We start from the raw sequence: 18,806 nt of genomic DNA on the forward strand, positions 1-18,806 counted from the left end.
TTCATGTAACAAACACAATGTTACAGATCTGTTAGGGAAAGAGAAACAAATGTTAGTGGCTTAGTGCTAAATGTATCTGCCTCACAGGTCACAAGTTAAAATTCTTAATTAGGATGGAAAAATAGCAAAAATAATCTGTCTTCGGTTTTAGCAAAAGGATAAATACTAAAGAAAAATTAACAAAAAAAATTACTAATAATCAACCATTTCTTTATTTTATTTATTTTGATAAGACAAGTATCATGTTCAAAACATGAGGAACAAAGAGACTAGAACTCCCACAAAAAATCAACCAGAGTAAAATACATTCAAATACCACAACTAACACCTCTAATGAGCGAAAAACATGATCCTTATTTCCACTCCTAACCCAATACATTTTAATATAAAACATGATCCCCGTTTATAAACATTCTTTGTCTTTGTCTAACAATCATCCTAGTGATAAATTAGAATAATACCTTTTGATTTCTAAGATAGACTTCGTTCACATGAAGCAATAAGTTATTGCTCTATATCTATTAAGAAGAGCAAGTGAAGCCTAGGTCCCATCCATTTATATTTTGACCAAATAACTAGGCAAATTATCTCAATTGGACTCAGAATTTAGAGTTTACATGGCTAGGCAAATCCTTGAATATGGACAAACCATGCAATCCATTTTCAAGAAACCACACATTTCCACTTTCTATCAACATGTTCTTTTAGAAACAAGCTTTTCAACAAATCATGAATCATGAATTTCTAGGCACAACATATTTAGATAAAGGGCAATTACCGTAATTATCCAAAAACTACAGTCTGTCATTTTCTTCCAAAAATTACAATAAATCCATAACACCTCTTCGTGAGCTAAAATTTGGTGGGGACAAACTAGAGATACTAAAATTCAGTGTTTTTGGTCTCATACATTTTCAAGCTTTGTAGGATTAATTATAAATTTTAGAAGTTGGTTGTACTATTTTTTTAAGATTCCTTCTTCCAAAATTCATATATAACTCTATATCAATTGTTGAATAAAGTACTTTATTGGCTTGAAATAAGCTCCACATGCATGATATCTTACTCTAACAACTACTTGGTCTAAATTTGGCTTTCCATGCACTCGTTTGGATCCCTCTTTATTTTTTAAATTTTCAGGTTCTCATGTTGCATACATTCTCATATATGTAGATGATATCAAATGAATAAGAAATCTCCAAAAATTGATTTTCAATATCAAAATATATGGAATAACGGTTCCTTTGGCTATTGTTATCCCTAACTAAAAGAATTTTATCAGATAGGAAATTTCTAATGTTCCTGACACCGACTAAATAATCAACATTACTGTAACTAGAATCACATATACATGTATTTCTTCTATACCGTAAACCAATTGTTCGTGTATTCAATTGGATTGGTTATGGGTAGTAATGAAAAAGAAATCTAGATGACAATAAATCAGCTTCATTCTACTTTCTTACAGAAGGATTTAGGATTTAGGTTTTAGGTGATATTAATTTTTCTTTAGGCATTAAAGCCACATCTCATTCTTCTACTCATATTTCTTTACGTTAGACAAGTATATACATGAACTTTCAGAAAAATCTGGTATGCAACACTCTAAACCTATGGTTACACCTATGATTACACCTATGGTTACAATGATGAGCTCTAATCAGTTAACAGCAACAGATGCAAGTTACGTGATGATTCTACATTATTTCGTTCTTTACTGGGAGGTTTACAATATGATATTGTATATTCGGTCAATAAACTTAGCCAATTTATGGCCTCTCACAAGCAAGAATATTGGATAGCCTTGAAGAGACGCTATCTTGCAGGTACGTTCACTACAAGATTTTTGTTTATTTGTGGAGGTTTTTTTTCGTATTTGTAGAAGTTTATAACCCCCAACAAATAGTTTGTGGGATCTCTAAAATCGCCCAAATTTGAGGTGCCACGAGATCTTTTGTGGGAGTTTTTAAAAACCCCCACAATCTATTCGGTGGGAATTTTGTATGTGTTTAGTGAAGGTTTTATATTAGACTTTTGTGACAATTTTAAATCACTTTTGTAACAGTTTGAAACCCCACAAATTGATTTTTTAATTTAACAAAAATTAATTATTTTGTGAGATTTTCAAACCTCTACAAATCCTATAATTATTTATTTATTTTTAATTTCAAATCACTCATTAATCTCATCTCATTTACATACTCTCAAATTAAAAATTTATTTGTTAATATCAAAATTAAAAAAGTAAATCTTTTATAATACAATTTCTAACAAAACTCTATATATAAAAAAAATTCTCAATATCAATAGTTCCAAACATAATTGCATATTGTATTGTTTTACATAACTATTACTGTTTTTCTTTAAAAAGTAAAATAAAATAATTTCAATATTTCAATATCATCTAATTACATAAAAGTCTCAAATATACAATCCAGATCCAAGAATGAAAAAATATTCTATAAACTACACAACCTTAAGAACATGCCCGAGATTCCAAACCTATAAAGCACTTTGCCAAAGAAACTACCAGTATTTCAGCCTCCTTAGTGTCCAAGCTTCATCAGCATTGAACAAGACAAATAACATTCACCACTCAAATTGAGAATAAGACAAAGAGTACAAAAGAAAATCTGCATAGTTTCCATACTAATTGTACATCAATCTTAGCACATAAAAGTTCTCAACCATGTTTTATTTAAATCCTCTAGTTTAACTAAATCATTAGCCCTAACATTCATCAGAATATAAATAAATAAAGTGATGATACAAAATAATAACCATGTGATAATAAGAGTAAAATTAGCCATTGGTGGTGGTGGGTACCTTAATTTATCAAGTGGAGAACAACCCAAGTCAGCATTGCATATTGGACAATGCTTTAATTGCTCATCTATTAGCTTCTTATCTATGCAAACTGTTATTCAACAAACACATATTTAGCTCACATTACATGCTGCATGGAACATACTCACAGTGAATAAAACATGACAGTAACAAATAATGTATCAAAGAGTGAATAAAATAAATAAAAATTGTACCAAAAGATGATCGTAACAGATACAAAGAATTACGACCATAATAAATAAAATTGTATTGAATTTACCAAGACAACAGGGTCAAATAAAAGAAAATTAAATCCGATCGAAACTAAAAATAAAAAGAAAAAGGGGAAAGAAAGATTAAAAAGCAAGAAGGAGGAGGAGGTGTACTGACAAATGTGTAAGCATTCAGAAATGGTGGTGGCATTGTTGAACAATTTATTGCACAAAGGACATGTTAAGCATGCCTCAAGCTTGGCTCTATTCAGCTTTAGCGCTTGCCCCTCAAGATTTACTCTTTTGTACCTGAAATCACGACAATCACGAACATTCTGTTAAAAAATAAAAAAAGGGTAAAATAAATTAAAAAGCGAAATATTTATAGTCATTCCACTGGCATAATTATTCACCTTATTATTATTGGTATTATTATTACTGTAGAGTGTAGAATACTTGATAAACAAAGACATTAGAGACTAGAGTGTAAGGTGAAGTCATAGATAAAAGTATAACACAATAATCATCCCCTAATTCATGATTTCAACAAAAATCACCTCTAACTTAACCTTTTAATTCAAACCCCCAACTCTATTTTCTATAGATACAATTTCTATATATATAGTTTCTACCTAGAAATTAAAACTGAAAATGGAAGAGGAAGTTGATTATTATTAATGGTTGAGACTTGAGACTTGGTGGGAGGAACTAAGTCCCATAAACAGCCTCTTCAGCTTCCAATTTGTTGATCTCTTCCTCCATCAGCATCCCCTGGTAACGGCATTCATTGTTGCAAAATGCTCTCTCACCCCTGAACATTGATTGAATAACTAAATCACTTGGCACACTAAATTAAAGCAGTAGTTGTAATCAGCATTAGACATACCTGTACATGTAGATGTCTTTACCATGCCCAAGATTCTTGTTGCAGAGAAAGCAGACAATGAGAAAGGAGTGAGAAGGATACCGAGTAGAAGCATCTAGCTTGGGTGAGACAGAAGGGGAGAAAGGAGTGAGAAGGATACCGAGTAGAAGCATCTAGTTTGGGTGAGACAGAAGGGGTACTCTGAATGATGCAGTTACCAAATATGTGAGTGTTCCTTGGGTTAGGACAATGGCAAATCATGCATGTGTAGTCCTTAAAGAGTTCCATCAGTTCCAACTCGCTAGCAGATACACACCCTTTGAACACCCTCTCACCTTCTGGTGGTAAGGGAGGAATCTAAATCTTCAGTTGTGAACCAAACACCACCATTCTTAAAAAGCGAAACATTTTCTAAATATTTCTAAACATTTATCTAAACGTTTATCTAAATTCATTTCTAAATATTTATTACTTCAGCCATTGGCATAATTGACATTGGCTGGCCATCCTGGAAACGGAAGAGTCCACCATTGAAATCCTTGCCATACTTATTTAAATAGTACACTACCTTGATGAACAAAAGTTGTCAGCAACAGTATTAAATAAAATTCAATAAATGAGAGTAGTGGAAAATGAAATTCTGACTGCAAAGTGCTGCTATTTGAGATAGGGTCTGTTATCATCACTATGCCCCCCCAATGTTTGCACCTCTCCTCCAGCTGTTTGATGTTTCATAAATACAATAAAGTAAAGATTGTAAAAGAAGTAACAACCAACAAGCAATTGATGGTCCTTAAGATAGAATAGTAACCTGATTAAAGCAGTGAATTCAACAAAGTTCTTGTATTGACAGTTGAAAAACTCTTCTAGCTTGTCTTTCAACTTTTCTGTGAAGAAATTTGATTGAGATTGGAAATTTCAATGAAGGGAAAGATGATAAAGAAAGAGAGTACCTCGGATGGGAATGGTTTCATAGAACAAGTTTTGAGAGAAATCAAGAAACCGCAAGTTTTTCGTTTGGCCTATCCACTCTAGAATTGAGCCACTGAAATAGTTACCGAATAATTCATACACTTCTAGAAGGCTATTGTCAATGAGCAGCTTCTTCAGTTCAAGAGCAATTTTAATAGCTACATGATTCGGAATCTGCAACCAACAAACTAATCACAAATGATACTAACCAAATTGAATCCACATTGCAGCATTAAATCCAGTCTATAAGGGCAAGCACAACACTTTTCAACACAATCCAATCTCAGTCCTATCCACATAGTAGTGATCCACATTATTACCCAACCGCACCTTCACCTATAAGCATAAAACACAAGGGAATCGATATTCGCATTATAGAAGCAAATAAACCAATTGAAACTGAACAGAAAATAGATTCCAAAATGATTGATTATGTGCATTCATGCAATGAAGAAATTTTTCGATATCTATATTGAAATTGAGGTTTCAAAACGGACCTTAACGAAATCGTACTTGGAAGAAGCATTGTGGGAAGAGAAATTGTTTTTGGAGGAGAAGCTTTGCTTTTCGTCGCTTTCTTTGCTGCTGGCGGGATCGAAGGCATGGGTTCTTTCTCAAAAGTTACCGTGTCGCGACCTAAGGAGACGCATCGATAAAAGAAACAACGAGAAAAGAAATTGTCGAAGCACGTGGTGGTGGCGCTAGCATCAAGTATATGAATGGCTGTAGCGGTAGTGGTGGCAATGGCGGTAGCGACGGCATGGCGATGACGACAGCTGTAATTTAGGATTTCCATTTGGTCTTGTTCACATTTCGCTCTCCATTTCACTCAAAGCTAACCTTGTTTACATCTTTAGTATAGGCTTTAATTTAAAATACTGAAATTTTTATTTTTGGGGGTTTTGTAAATTGTCACAAATAGATAATGTTAAGGAGGTTTTTAAAAACCTCCACTATAAAACCTCCATCAATTAGTAAGAATCTTGTAGTGGTCTGATATTTGCTTTACACTTCTGGAAATCCATTGACTTGTGCCTTACAGCTTTTGCGGATTCAGATTGGGCTTCTGATTTGGACGATCACAAGTCTACTTGGCTTCTGTGTTTATCTTGACGCAAATCTTGTCTCTTGGAAATGTAGCAAGCAATCAATAGTGAGTAAAAGCTCTACCGAGGCAGAATTTCGCTTGCAACGGTACTTACTGAGCTCATTTAACAATATGTCCGCTGTGCTCCTTACTTATAATCCTATTTTACACAATCGAACCATACACTTTGAACTAGACCTCTATTTTGTTTGTGATCGAGTCACCAAGGGGCTTATGGTTGTTACTCATATTCCTAACACTGAGCGAGTAGCTGATATTTTGACAAAGTCTCTATCAGTATTTCCCAAATATTTTGATAAGCTCAGTTTGGCGTTAAAACCACCATGAGTTTGGGGACTGTAGAGAGTAGAACAAAGTATATAAGTATTAGTTGTACTATCAGTTCTACTATTTTTTATAGAGTAAAGTATCGTTTTTGTCCTCAACGTTTGGGGTAAATCCTATTTGTGTCCCTAACGTTTAAATCGTCCTATTTGTATCCCTAACGTTTGTAAAAGTGATTCAATATTACCCTGCCGTCAATTACACATCATGAACGCTTTAGTTTGAGTTTTAAAAATAAATCTCTTCTCTTGAAGTTAGAATACAAATGTCTAAGATAGAATCGATGATCCACTCCGAAAAATAGCTCATCAAAAGTTGAAACTAATTCTTACAACATTTATATAATTTACTTTTCTACGGACATAATTGAATCTAAACACAAATAGTGGGTATAATATTAAAATCGAACACATCCAAGTGAGACCTAATTGAGAATGAATACATGCAAGTGAGAATAATTGAAAATATAATCTGATTTGTTAGTATAATTGATGGTAGGATAACGTTGAATCACTTTTATAAACGTTAGGGATACAAATAAGACGAGAGACACAAATAAGACTTACCCCAAACGTTGGGGACAAAAACAATACTTTACTCTTTTTTATATAAATAGTCGTGAGACTTAGCATAGACTTCTACATGGTATGCTTAATAATATATATCAAGAAATGCTCACACCACCTAAGAAAGTGTCATCAACATCGTGAACACCAAACGTGATAGGATAAAAACACACAAAAATATGTTAATTTTAAATTTTTGTTCATGGTATAGAAAATAAGTAACCAGTGACAATTAATGTTGTTACTATCTTGGTTAATATATAGAGTATAATAATGAGTAGCAATTAAATCATACAATTGACCAGAAAAAAATAATCTTAATCAAGAAATTTTGATTCTTAAAAACAAATTAAGAAAAGCAATACAGGATGCGAGTACCCATTAGCTAATAACAAAGTACTTTCCAACTCTAAATCAAATTCAAATCCCATAATTAATCAAACCTAATTTTTAATTTATTTGTTAACTTTTTGGAGAAAAACAAAATAAGAAGATAATATTATATGTGAAGTTGTTATATTAAAATTGTTATTACATGATACAAGAGTTATCCTATTTATAGAGATATTACTAACTAATCTTATAAATATCTATCTACTAATTACTAGTAATTATTAACTTAACTCCCAACTATTAACAACTCTAATAATATTTTAATATGCCCCCAACAAGCTGATGGATGGAAGATGTCAATAATACCCAACTTAAATAAATTTCGATGGAATGGTTGAAAAGAGGCGTGGAGCGCGGTAACGCAGAGAAAGAAAGAGACATGTGGCGCGAGACGCGGAAGAAGACAAAGGAAGAGAGAGGTGCAGCGTGGGCCACGATTTTGGCCATGACGAGAAGGAGGAACAGAGCTTCTGCTCTAGTTAGGGGAAGATGTGAGCAGTGTGCGATGACGCAGAAGAGATGCGCGGTGTAGAGGAAGAAGGAAGACGCGTGTGGTGCGGGCCGGCGATTTTGATCATGACGGAAAGGAGGAACAAGGCTACTGCTCTATGTTTGAGAGAGAGAGATAGGAGTGAGATAATCAAGGAGGAGTACGAAAAAAAAAGAAGAGAAAAAGAAAGAGACGTCGGAGACACCGCAACCACGCAAGGTGGCTGGCAGCGAGGTGAATAAATAGACAAAGAGAGGGAGGAAAGGGACGGAAAAAAAAGAAAAGAAAAAAGATATATTTATGCTATATGAATATATTTAGAATACAAATTAATTAAATTTTATTTTATTTTATATAAATGGATATCAATTGGGAATTGAGTAAGGCAAAAATTGTAAGTCCATTTTATGCGCTACAAGTGGAGAAACAAGCTAGAAACACAACTCTTCTCTGGTGAAAAACCTAAACACAACTTCTTTCATAGTTCTTCTTCATCAAAGGACGATGGAGAGCAAGATTTGGATAGTGAAGAGGGTATCGTTGGCATAGTCGTGTTCGTGCAATTATGAAGTTCATTGTTCGTGCAATTATGAATGTGAAGCCACTTCATATATTTCTATACTGGTAACAAATTTCTAATGTACATGTAATATGATTGATTAAATTATTGGTTAAAACAAAAAAGACCTTCTAAAATCTTAAAGTTTTAAACCTCGATTAGTAGAGGTTTTCTTTTCCAAAACCTTCCTCCCTCCACATTGCATCACCAAGAGTGAAATTTTCCCACCATAAAACTCTGTGGACGCTAACATGTCGCCAATAACTCCTAATTGATCCGCGTTGTCCATAAAATCCATCATTTCTTCATCCGTGATACTCATAGATTGATGCCTCTTTCCGACAATGGCAAGGTCATATATCTCCATCTCCATGCCCCGAATCGCTTCTAAAACACCTATGGAATCTTCTACCAAAATTTCATGAAAATTAGCATTGTTGTGGACAATCTTCTTCCCCTTGAATTCATCTACCAAGCATTCGTCCAATATCTTATCTGCTTTTGCTTCTTCTTCTTCTACTGGTTTATTATTATTATTATTATTATTATTATTATTATTATTATTATTATTATTATTATTATCTAACCCTAATGATGATGATGATGATGGGTTGCCGCTATCAAAGTTGTGTTGCTCTTGTACAATGAATTGCACTAGTGTGACCTTTATGGTTATACGGTCCAACATTCTAATACCTAATGCTAGTGCTTCTCTATCGTCTTGCCCACCAAGGAAGAAGATAGCCACATGAAAACATGATAAGGATGCATTCAAAGCCAATGTTGAATATCTGATATATATGATACCACAAATTAGTTGTTTAAAGTGAAAGATAAAAAAAAGTTATTAATAGTTCCAAGGAATTATATATACACAGACACTAGATAGTGTCAAGACATAAAAAAAACAAACTAAATAGTGTCAAACTAATTTTTTGATCCCCGCTAGGTGGTTAACAATTTTAATAAATATTTCTTCATTATGAGTTCTCAAGAATTATTCTCGTCAGACAAATGGTTCTTTTTGTTATTTTTAATTTAAATTTTAATATATATCAAATAAATAAATTTTTAACAAATTTTATTATAAGACAATTAAGTCTCAAAAATATTATTAGATAAAATAAATTAATCCCTTTTCAAAATGACAAAGGGACTAGTATGTTAAAAGAAAATAATGGTAGAGAACTTATAGAGAAAAAAATTATTAGGAACTAAAATGTTGGATTTCAAAATTTTTAGTGAACAATTTTAATATTTAATCATTGTTAACCCTTTAAAATTTTTGGATGTATTAAGCGGCACACAATGTTTCATACTATTATAAAAGGATTAAAAAGAATGGGTCATATATTTTATCATCCCATGTATGAAAATATACCTGTCCACTAGGATGCCTATTGTGCATCTTGCATTTAGTTGAAAGGAGGTGTTAAGGTCACGAATAAAGGTTCCGTCATGGCTATTAATGGTTTGGTTGTATTCATAGAAAGGGATGAGAATCAAAGGTACCCGGTTGTGGTCGGCAAGATTACAAACAGACTCATGCATGATCTTGTAAGGCGCAATGTTGACATACGAAAGCACGGTTACCGCACCTATCAAGTCAAAAATAAATTTAAACCATAAAATTGTCAAATTTAATATAAATTTTAGAGAAAAGTTATAAGATTGGCAGAATTTATTTATTTTGGCCAACACTTTTAGTCATCAGATCAATTTTTTTAGTATAACAATTTAACAACTTACTTTTAACTTATACTTTTAAATATTGATAGTTAACTACAGACAAAAGAAATAAATTATAATGTTTCTCTAGCATTTTTTATTTATAAAATCGATTAACTCATTTAAAGTGATAACATCAAAAGATTTTAAGAATTAAATCGCGATTCTAGTTATCATGGTACCTGCAGAGTTTTGCGAGTAGTTCTCAAATGCTCGCATGATGTGGTTGGTTTCAAGATAAATGGCAGATGATTTGACCTTCTTGTTTTTCTTTTTCAAAGGAAGAAGAATGGGTGTACTTTTTCCCAAGAGCTCAACAAGGTGTATGACGTGGACACACAGAGGACTCTCTTGGTAGGTGTTAAAGGATTCTAGAAGCGCAATCATGCTAGGAACATCTGTGTCTTTGTGTACGCAAGAAATGATGCTAAATTCTGATGTTAAAGAAGTGCTTTGGATTGTTCTCACTCTTGCATCATGTGCACTTGGTTCTTTTGACAAACGAGGATGATGTTTGTATAAGAACTTTATCAATGGTGCAGAAATAGCGGTTATCAACAAAGCATGAAGCTCGAGTATAACAAATATGTAATCTTCAAAAATCTAAAAAAAAAAAAAGATATTCCTAGTTAAATGGGTTTATTTAAAATTATAATAAAAAATTACTGTAGAAATTATACAAATATGCTTTGTAAACATTAATGATCAATCTAATTTTGATACACTGACATTCAATTTTGTATTTTTACATCAGCAAAAATAATTTTTTTTTCAACTAACCCATGAATTGTTATTTTAATTGGATGTCAGATAAAAATGTATTACATCATTAATATTTCAAAATAAATTCATTTAAATAATCAAACTTTTTACAATAAAATAATAAAGCATTTCACAATAAAAAAAACCTTAGCCACTATTCTAGAATAATTGTCCTTTTATTTGTATTTTATTTGATTATAAGCGTACATATATATAATTTGATTATATTATTTATAAATCTTGATTATAAATGTAAATTAAATTTGATTATAAAGTTTTGATTAACATAAGATCACGTGTAATAAAATCTCCACTAGAAAATAAAAATAGATAGAATATGATTTTGGGATTAGTTTCAGATTTTATTTTATTTTATCCATTTGTTATGTTGTAACCAGATACTATTATATGCAAATATTATTTTATATATAATAAATTTTAGCTAGTGTGGATGAGCATGACTATTTGAATTTAAAATGTCTTTCATTCAAGTTATTTTTAATTTTTTTTGTTGACATTTATAATGTTAGTATCATTCAAAAAATTACATAATCAAAAGTCACATTTTACTTTTAAGTTATAAATTGTAAAATAAGATTAATAAGATAGTACATACCTGTGCTCTCATCATCCCATGAAATAAGATTAGGTCAAGTATGCCTTCAATGCTCATCATAAGACCAAGAATAAACCCATGTTTTAATCTTAAATTATGCGCCATACCAAGGACCATAGTTACAAGCACTCTTGTCGTGACCCCACACAATACAACAAACTCAACCATCAAATTTTGGTACCAATATTCATCAATAATGCTACTTATTTTTGTGGTTGTGCCTAACGTCAAATAGAAAAAAGGCATAATAAGTTCCGATATAACAACTTCAGACCTCTCCACTATTGTTGTTGCCAGAGGGGGACCATTAGGGATAAACAAACCATAAAGTGTGGGTCCCATTATGAACGTTATTCCAATGATATCACTAATTGTTGCCATGCCAATAACACCTAGAAGGACCATAATAACATAACCTTGTTTTACCGGTTCCCCCTTTGGTGTTTTTTTAATTATCACCTTCATTATTGGTCTTACAACAAAGCACAAGAACATCAAGAAGGCCACAAGGAAACTTAGGTTTGCAAACGAGAAGTTTAGTGTGTTTGTCGCTAACACGTAGGTTATCAACACGACCCACTGACACATTTCGGACACGATAGCCGTAGACAGAGCGATCTGACCTATTTCCATAGTTATAAGGTTGAGTTCCATCAAGAAATCTGAGACAACCGGAAAACTAGTCCAACAAGGGATGCTTGGTTGCTTTAATTTACCTCTATATTCCAAGTTGGTATAGTGTGTTAGGGTGTACATAACAAGAAAAGAACTTAAGAACGGCATGAAACCTAATTTCCAATATTTTTTTGCTGCTTTTATAGTTGGGACTATGTCCATTTTCAGTGTAATGAAGAACACACTATATGCAGCACCTAACCTTCCCAACAAGAATAAAATTGGAGATTGTATAGGAGGATATACAACTTCAAATAAATGGTTGCCCAAAATTGATGGTCCTACGAGAATGCCACCCTGAAATTTTTTGGCAAGTTCTTAGAAAAGTAGGCACTATCAATTATAATGTGTAGCTAATATCTTTTGTGTTTATGCAAAATTTAATAATTGCTTACTAATTATAAAAAAATTGCTTACTAATTAGTTTAATAATTGGTTTCCCTAATAAAAACGAATATGTGAAGTATGTATAAATAATATAAAGACAAATAGACAGGATGAATACATCTTGTGTTCATAGAGTTCTTTTTTTTGGTCTTAAACAAATGCTAATCTTATATATATGTTGAATATTGAGAAAAACAAAATAAAATTTAAATATGATAAAAATTACCAGAACATAGCAGACGAATTTGGGTGTGCTTAGAGGCCTGAGAACAATGTACAATATTCGGGAAGCTATAATGAAGATAATGATTTGGAACAACGTGACAGGAACAACAAAATCAAATGGATTATCTCCAACCCACATGCCTACAGAATGCAAGTAACTATCCCTCCTAGGCACACAAATTGTGGTAATACCATCTTCACCCGATACGATGGTTCCTCCTTCTTTTTCCATTAATATGGTGTCTGAAATTCACTTGTAGGGCTCAAAAATAAAAAGATGAGTCCCACCTTACTTCAATATTATTCTTCCATAAATTCGACAAAAGTTCTATCAGCACCAGATAATTTTCCAAATATTTATGTGCAATTTTGTGCACAATTCTACATAACCCCTTAAGTGAAAAAGACAATAAATCAAACGTTTTTAATTTCTTTTCTTTTTTTTTTCTCACAAAATCTTTAAAAGTGAAAATTCATAAAATAGCTTATTTTTCCATAATTTTTAAGTTTGGTAGATATGACAGTTACTTTTATCTCTGGCACTTGAAATTTGATCGGAAGATGAGTTGTGAGTGTAATATATATTATTATTTATTGTGTGATGCGTGTGCAAAACAATATATTTAGATATTTAGCAATATGTAATATTTTCAAAATGAGTTGGTATTGATTTATTTTCGTCAATTACAACAAGTCATTAACTAATCCTATTAATTACAAATCTATTTCATCTTTTATAGTCACCAATATTTCCACTTTGAAGACCACCCCCCCTTCCAAAAGCTATTGTTTACATTAATAGAGATGAAGCTAATTGTAAAATCAAGACTAATTTGATTAATGAAATTTTATTCTTAGAAAAAATTATTTCAAATTAACAAGGTAAAAGGACAAGTTTAGTGTTAATTAAACAATCTATCGTAATTAAATTCTTAATTAATCTGACTAAACTTGTTTATTAAACTAACTTCTTGTCGTCACGTTCCTCCTTTAATATTGGTATATTATATAAATTTAAGTTATAATAATGTAACACATGCTTATTGTTGCAAAACTTTTAAGTCTTTTATATTTTCGTATTTGATATAATTAATCTAAAATTACCAGATGCACCGTTTTTGAATTCTAAAGAAAGACTTTATTTGTATGGTACAAAGTATAATTTTTTGCTATCTTTGAGCAAACCGGATAAATTTTTAGTGTTCCTTTTAGTGTTCTTTTTTAGTGTTACTTTTTACTATATATCTATCTCATTGTTTCTTTTCAGTCATCTGCTTACCCTTGACTTGACTTGAGTTCGTTCAGCTTCTTCTTTTCTTCTGGGTAAGTTTTTTTTTTTTTTTTCTTGAGTTAGTTATTTGCTTGCCCTTGCCTTGAGTTCGTTCAGCTTTTTCTTCTATCTCGTTAAGTTCTTTTTTTTCTCCTTGAGTTAGTTGTTTGCTTGCCCTTGCCTTGAGTTCGTTCAACTTCTTCTTCTCCTCGATAAGTTTTTTTTTTCTCCTTGAGTTTGTTCAGCTTCTTTTTCTCTTCGGTAAGTTTTTTTTTCTCCTTGAGTTAGTTATTTGCTTGCCCTATCTTGTGTAACGACCTTAATTTTAAAAATATAAATATAAATAAATTATAATATATTTTATAAATTAAAATTTTTTATTTTTAAAAATTATTTTATTAAAAATAATTAAATTAATTTATAACTATTTGAATTGAATTAAATTCATATTCTTACATATTCTTATATATTTTTGTTATGATAAAATATTTTATATAATTGAAACTATAATTTTAGTAATTTATAAATAATGAAAATTATATATATTTTTTAATTTGAGTAATTGATATTTTTAATTAAAAAATAATAATAATAGAGTTTAGTTAATAATATTATTATCGAACTTGATATCTGCCAATATGAAAAAATATCGGTATTTTTTGGTGAACTTAGCTTTACTAATGCTTCACCATATATCTTTTATCGTTGTGTTGCTAATGCCATTTATATTAGTAACTCATATATATTATTACTTGTATTTTAATATATCCAATTTTCATAATTATCCGTTTAGGATATTTATAACTTGAATCGCTAACTCAACAACTTAAATGAATGACACATACCCTCACCACATGTCATCCAAACCTTAAGGATGCTAATTCTCATTAATAATCATCTTCTTCAGCATATTCATTAGGAAAGAAAAGAAAGAATGGCCGTGAGAGAGAGAGAATGAGAAACCATGGAACTTCCGAACTTCGGCGTTCGATTTCTTGAGATCCATAACTCCAATAAAAAATCTAATCCGATAAAAGTGTTCATATCTGTCTCCTTTACACGTTGGTGTCACTTTTAATCGGTGAAAGTTGACGGTAATATAGCTTCCTTATCCTTTGAGTTCGGCCAAATGAAGTTCCAGGAGGCACAGACGATTTTTGACATTTTCTTCTTCGACAGCTTGGTCAGAAAGCTTCTCCGTAGCCTCGAGTATTTTGATTTCGTACGGAATTAGGATTTTGATAACTTTATAATAATTAAATAGGAATTTGATAAGTGAATGTTTGTTTCATTGATTAATGATTGAATTTGATTGAATTTATGTTGAATTTTTGTGATATGTTGATATTTGTGATTAGTTTGGGGTTTGGTCAGTTTAAGTACAGCCAAGAACCGAATTATTTTGATGAATTCGGGGTTGGAATGTTGTTGGTAATCAAGTGAAATTAGTGAGATTTGATGATGTCATTGAGATTTAATAAGAAATAAATTGATGACATGCTTTGAGATATGGAAATGGTTTGATTTTAAAAGCGGTGGAGTTTAATTGGTTTAAGTGGAATTGTTTTAAAAGTTTTGAAGAATGTTATAAAGAGGTGGTTTTGGTTTTAAAAGAAAAAGAAAAGAAAAGAAAATAAAGAAAGAACGAGCTGAGATAATTGTCTACCTGTTGAAAACGAGCAGAGATATGGTGGTGAGTCCACCGAGATTTGCTTTCCAGAGATACATCGGCCAATTTAGGGGATGGTCGCACCTGTAAGATAGAGGTTGCTTACAGAGGTTATCGATACATTCATTGGCCAGAGAGAGCCTCTCCTGTAAGACAGAGGTTGCTTACAGAGGTTGTGACACTGGAAACCAAACTCAGACAAAGGTTGCTGAGTTACGTTGGGAGCGGGTCGAAACCGACAGATGAGCTCATTACCTGCACTAGGGATATACATGCATCATACCTGTTTGCGCATATTTGTTTGTGAGTGTGTTTCTTGTGATTGTGGATGTGCTATATGATTGCTTGATTTCTGGTATCCTTTGCTTGTTAAGTCTAAATGTATTCTATTGTCTATTGCTGTTGGCTATGGTAATAAAATGAGTATAACTATACACCCCGATCCTACTAAGAACTCCCCAATTCTTACCCCCTATCTCCACCCTTTTCAGCTACAGGTGCGAAGGCTTATTGCGAAACTGCGGGAGCACAGAGGAATATGTTTACGAGTTGAGTTGTTAGAATTTATTTTCCCCTCGCCTTGTTAGTTAGAGTTTTATTCAGAGGGGTAGGTTCTGTAATTACTTTTGGTATGTAATACTACAACGTATTATTAATATTAAGTATGTGAATATGTGTTGCTTGTACTTGTTGGAAAAGTTATAGTTTTAGTAAAACTATCGATAAATTTACGTGTAAAGACTCAATATTAAATAGATAATAAAAGAAATTAGATTAATAACATCTTACTTTTAGTACGATCATGAGATGCTAAAAATTAGGGTGTTACAGCTTACCTTGAGTTCGTTTAGCTTCTTCTTCTCCTCGGTAAGTTTTTTTTTCTCCTTGAGTTAGTTATTTGTTTGCCTTTGCCTTGAGTTCGTTCAGCTTCTTCTTCTCTCGAGAAGTTTTTTTTCCTTCTTGAGTTAGTTATTCAACTAGACAAAAAATGGAGTCAGCTAGGATAGAATTAAAAATTTTAGGGTACGAATAGAGTTAGGGTTAAGAGATTATCAATCCATGGATAGGATATGATTGAGTTTTAAAAAAATATTTAACCTACAAATAGGATTAGAGGTAGAATTAGAATAGAGTCCAAATCCTACCTATTTTAAATCCTATTTATCGTACTACTTGGCAATTATACGGATTAATGTAGTGAAAAGACATCGGCAAAGGCTCAGAACAAAAAGAACTTGGTTAATCTTAGTTAATGCTAATACAATATTAAAATTGAAGAGTATTAAATTCGCACCCAAATGTGCTACAAGCCTACAAAAGAAAAATTAGTATCAATTTATTTTTTCTTTAATGGTAATAAAAATATCTGCTAAGACTTTAATTTTACATTGGTAATTATTAATTGGTTGTCTTATATGTTGTTATTAAAAAATATTTATTGACAACTATAATATTCATTAGTAAATATTCTTTTAATGGCGGCAAAAATCCTATAACTTCTAGTGACCGTTATTTTTAACAATTTATATGGTTACTAAAGTTAATTTTGGTTTGTCATGCCATTTATTTTTAATTTTGAGAAGTGTTAGGGGCCATTAATTTTTATGATTTGTAGCTATTAAGTAGCCATCAATGATTTTTTAATGGTATGAGATTTCATCCAATGATGGAGGATTATTTACTTTTATTGATTACATGCTGGCTAGAATTTAATAAAGTTGCTGGTCTAAACTTTTCTTTTTTTTTATTACTATTGTCATTAAATTGCTCTTTGTCATGCAAGAAACAAGTAAGCATTAGATCATACAAAAAAAGAAGTTATCTTTGACAAATTGATGATCAATTTTAAAATATAGGATTGTATTATTAGAGAAAGTCGAATATGATATTCATTCTATTAGTTTCATATTAAACTTTAACATACCTTCTTTCAGTCAACAAAGAATCGTAAGCTCCTTCAACATTAAACTTTTGCTATTTTTTTTAACAAGATGAATCAGGTTATTCTTCATATGGTATCAATTATTGTATAATATCAAATTACACTTTTAATATATGATTTTTCTAAGTCATACAAATTATTTTTCTGTGAGAATAATGAAATTAAATTAGAATTTTTTTTATCAGAAAATACAAGTATAGTCATATTGAACTAAAGCCAAAGATAAAGCTTTGATTTTGTTTCGCGCTTCTTTTTTTCTTTTATCTTATTATCCATTATACTTATTATTTATCTCATTATCATGATTTTTTACCTATTTATTTTTTTCTTGCATTCCTTTTTTATTTAACGATTATGTATGACTTTAACTTTATTTATATATATTATAAAAGTACTTTTTTTGGTGTTTAACATATATTTGCTTTGTCAAAACGACATCGTGAATTATAAAATTGACAAATAAAAACTGAGAGTATCAGGAAGCAATAGTGAAAATAATATTTTTTTAGGTTAAAAGAAGCAAACTATGTTAACTTCCTTAAAATTATGCACTATGGGTTGTATTGTTGTCTTTCTTATCTCAATTTTTTTCTTTTTTTTTTTTTTTCAGTTATATCATATGGCTTTGAAGAAGTTAACATCGTTTGCTCCTTCTAACTTCCAAAAATTAATTTATTCTTTTTAATGTTATACATCCTAACGCTTTCATCAATTTTCACTTCAATTTCACAAGTGACCACCTCTTTTCAGCAAGTTTTCCGCAAACAAGACCACTTCAATAAAGACACATTAAAAATGTCTTTTTTTAAAGATGATTGCACTTGTCGTATTATGATTGAATGTCTTAAATAAATCGGTTAATAATGTATTTTTTGAGAAACCATAATAAAATTACTTTATTATAATAACAATAATAAACCCAATTATTCGTATTATAATTATTAGACCCGATTTGATCCGATCATTTACACAATTTAAATCGAATCATATTTAATTTTTTTTATAAAAAGACAAATATATCCCTAATTTTTTATTTTGCGGACATTTAAATCCCTAAAAATTTAAAAATACAATTAGACCCCTTTTTTTGGGTCATATCTAGGCCTAGAACCAAGGAAACACGGGTCAAACCCGGGTTTGGACCCAGATTTCAAACTTCTTCCGCCTTCTCTAGGCTGCTGCATGTGTGCTTCGCGCCGCTCTAACACCTCCGAACT

At 31.3% G+C, this 18,806-nt stretch overlaps 1 protein-coding gene across 1 annotated transcript; it reads right to left on the minus strand.

Moving 5' to 3' along the window:
• Positions 1-8,454: 8,454 nt before the first annotated feature.
• On the minus strand, positions 8,455-13,084 carry LOC110268392 (cation/H(+) antiporter 15-like). The gene is made up of 5 exons (XM_088510307.1): positions 12,710-13,084; positions 11,422-12,393; positions 10,226-10,646; positions 9,697-9,913; positions 8,455-9,106 (listed from the first exon to the last, which is right to left on the minus strand). The coding sequence occupies exons 1-5, from the start codon at positions 12,938-12,940 to the stop codon at positions 8,455-8,457; spliced, it is 2,493 nt and encodes an 830-aa protein (XP_088366433.1). The 5' UTR covers positions 12,941-13,084.
• Positions 13,085-18,806: the final 5,722 nt, after the last annotated feature.

This window comes from Arachis ipaensis, chromosome B10, assembly GCF_059453495.1.
Source record: "Arachis ipaensis isolate K30076 ecotype BB chromosome B10, ASM5945349v1, whole genome shotgun sequence".
NCBI lineage: Eukaryota > Viridiplantae > Streptophyta > Magnoliopsida > Fabales > Fabaceae > Arachis > Arachis ipaensis.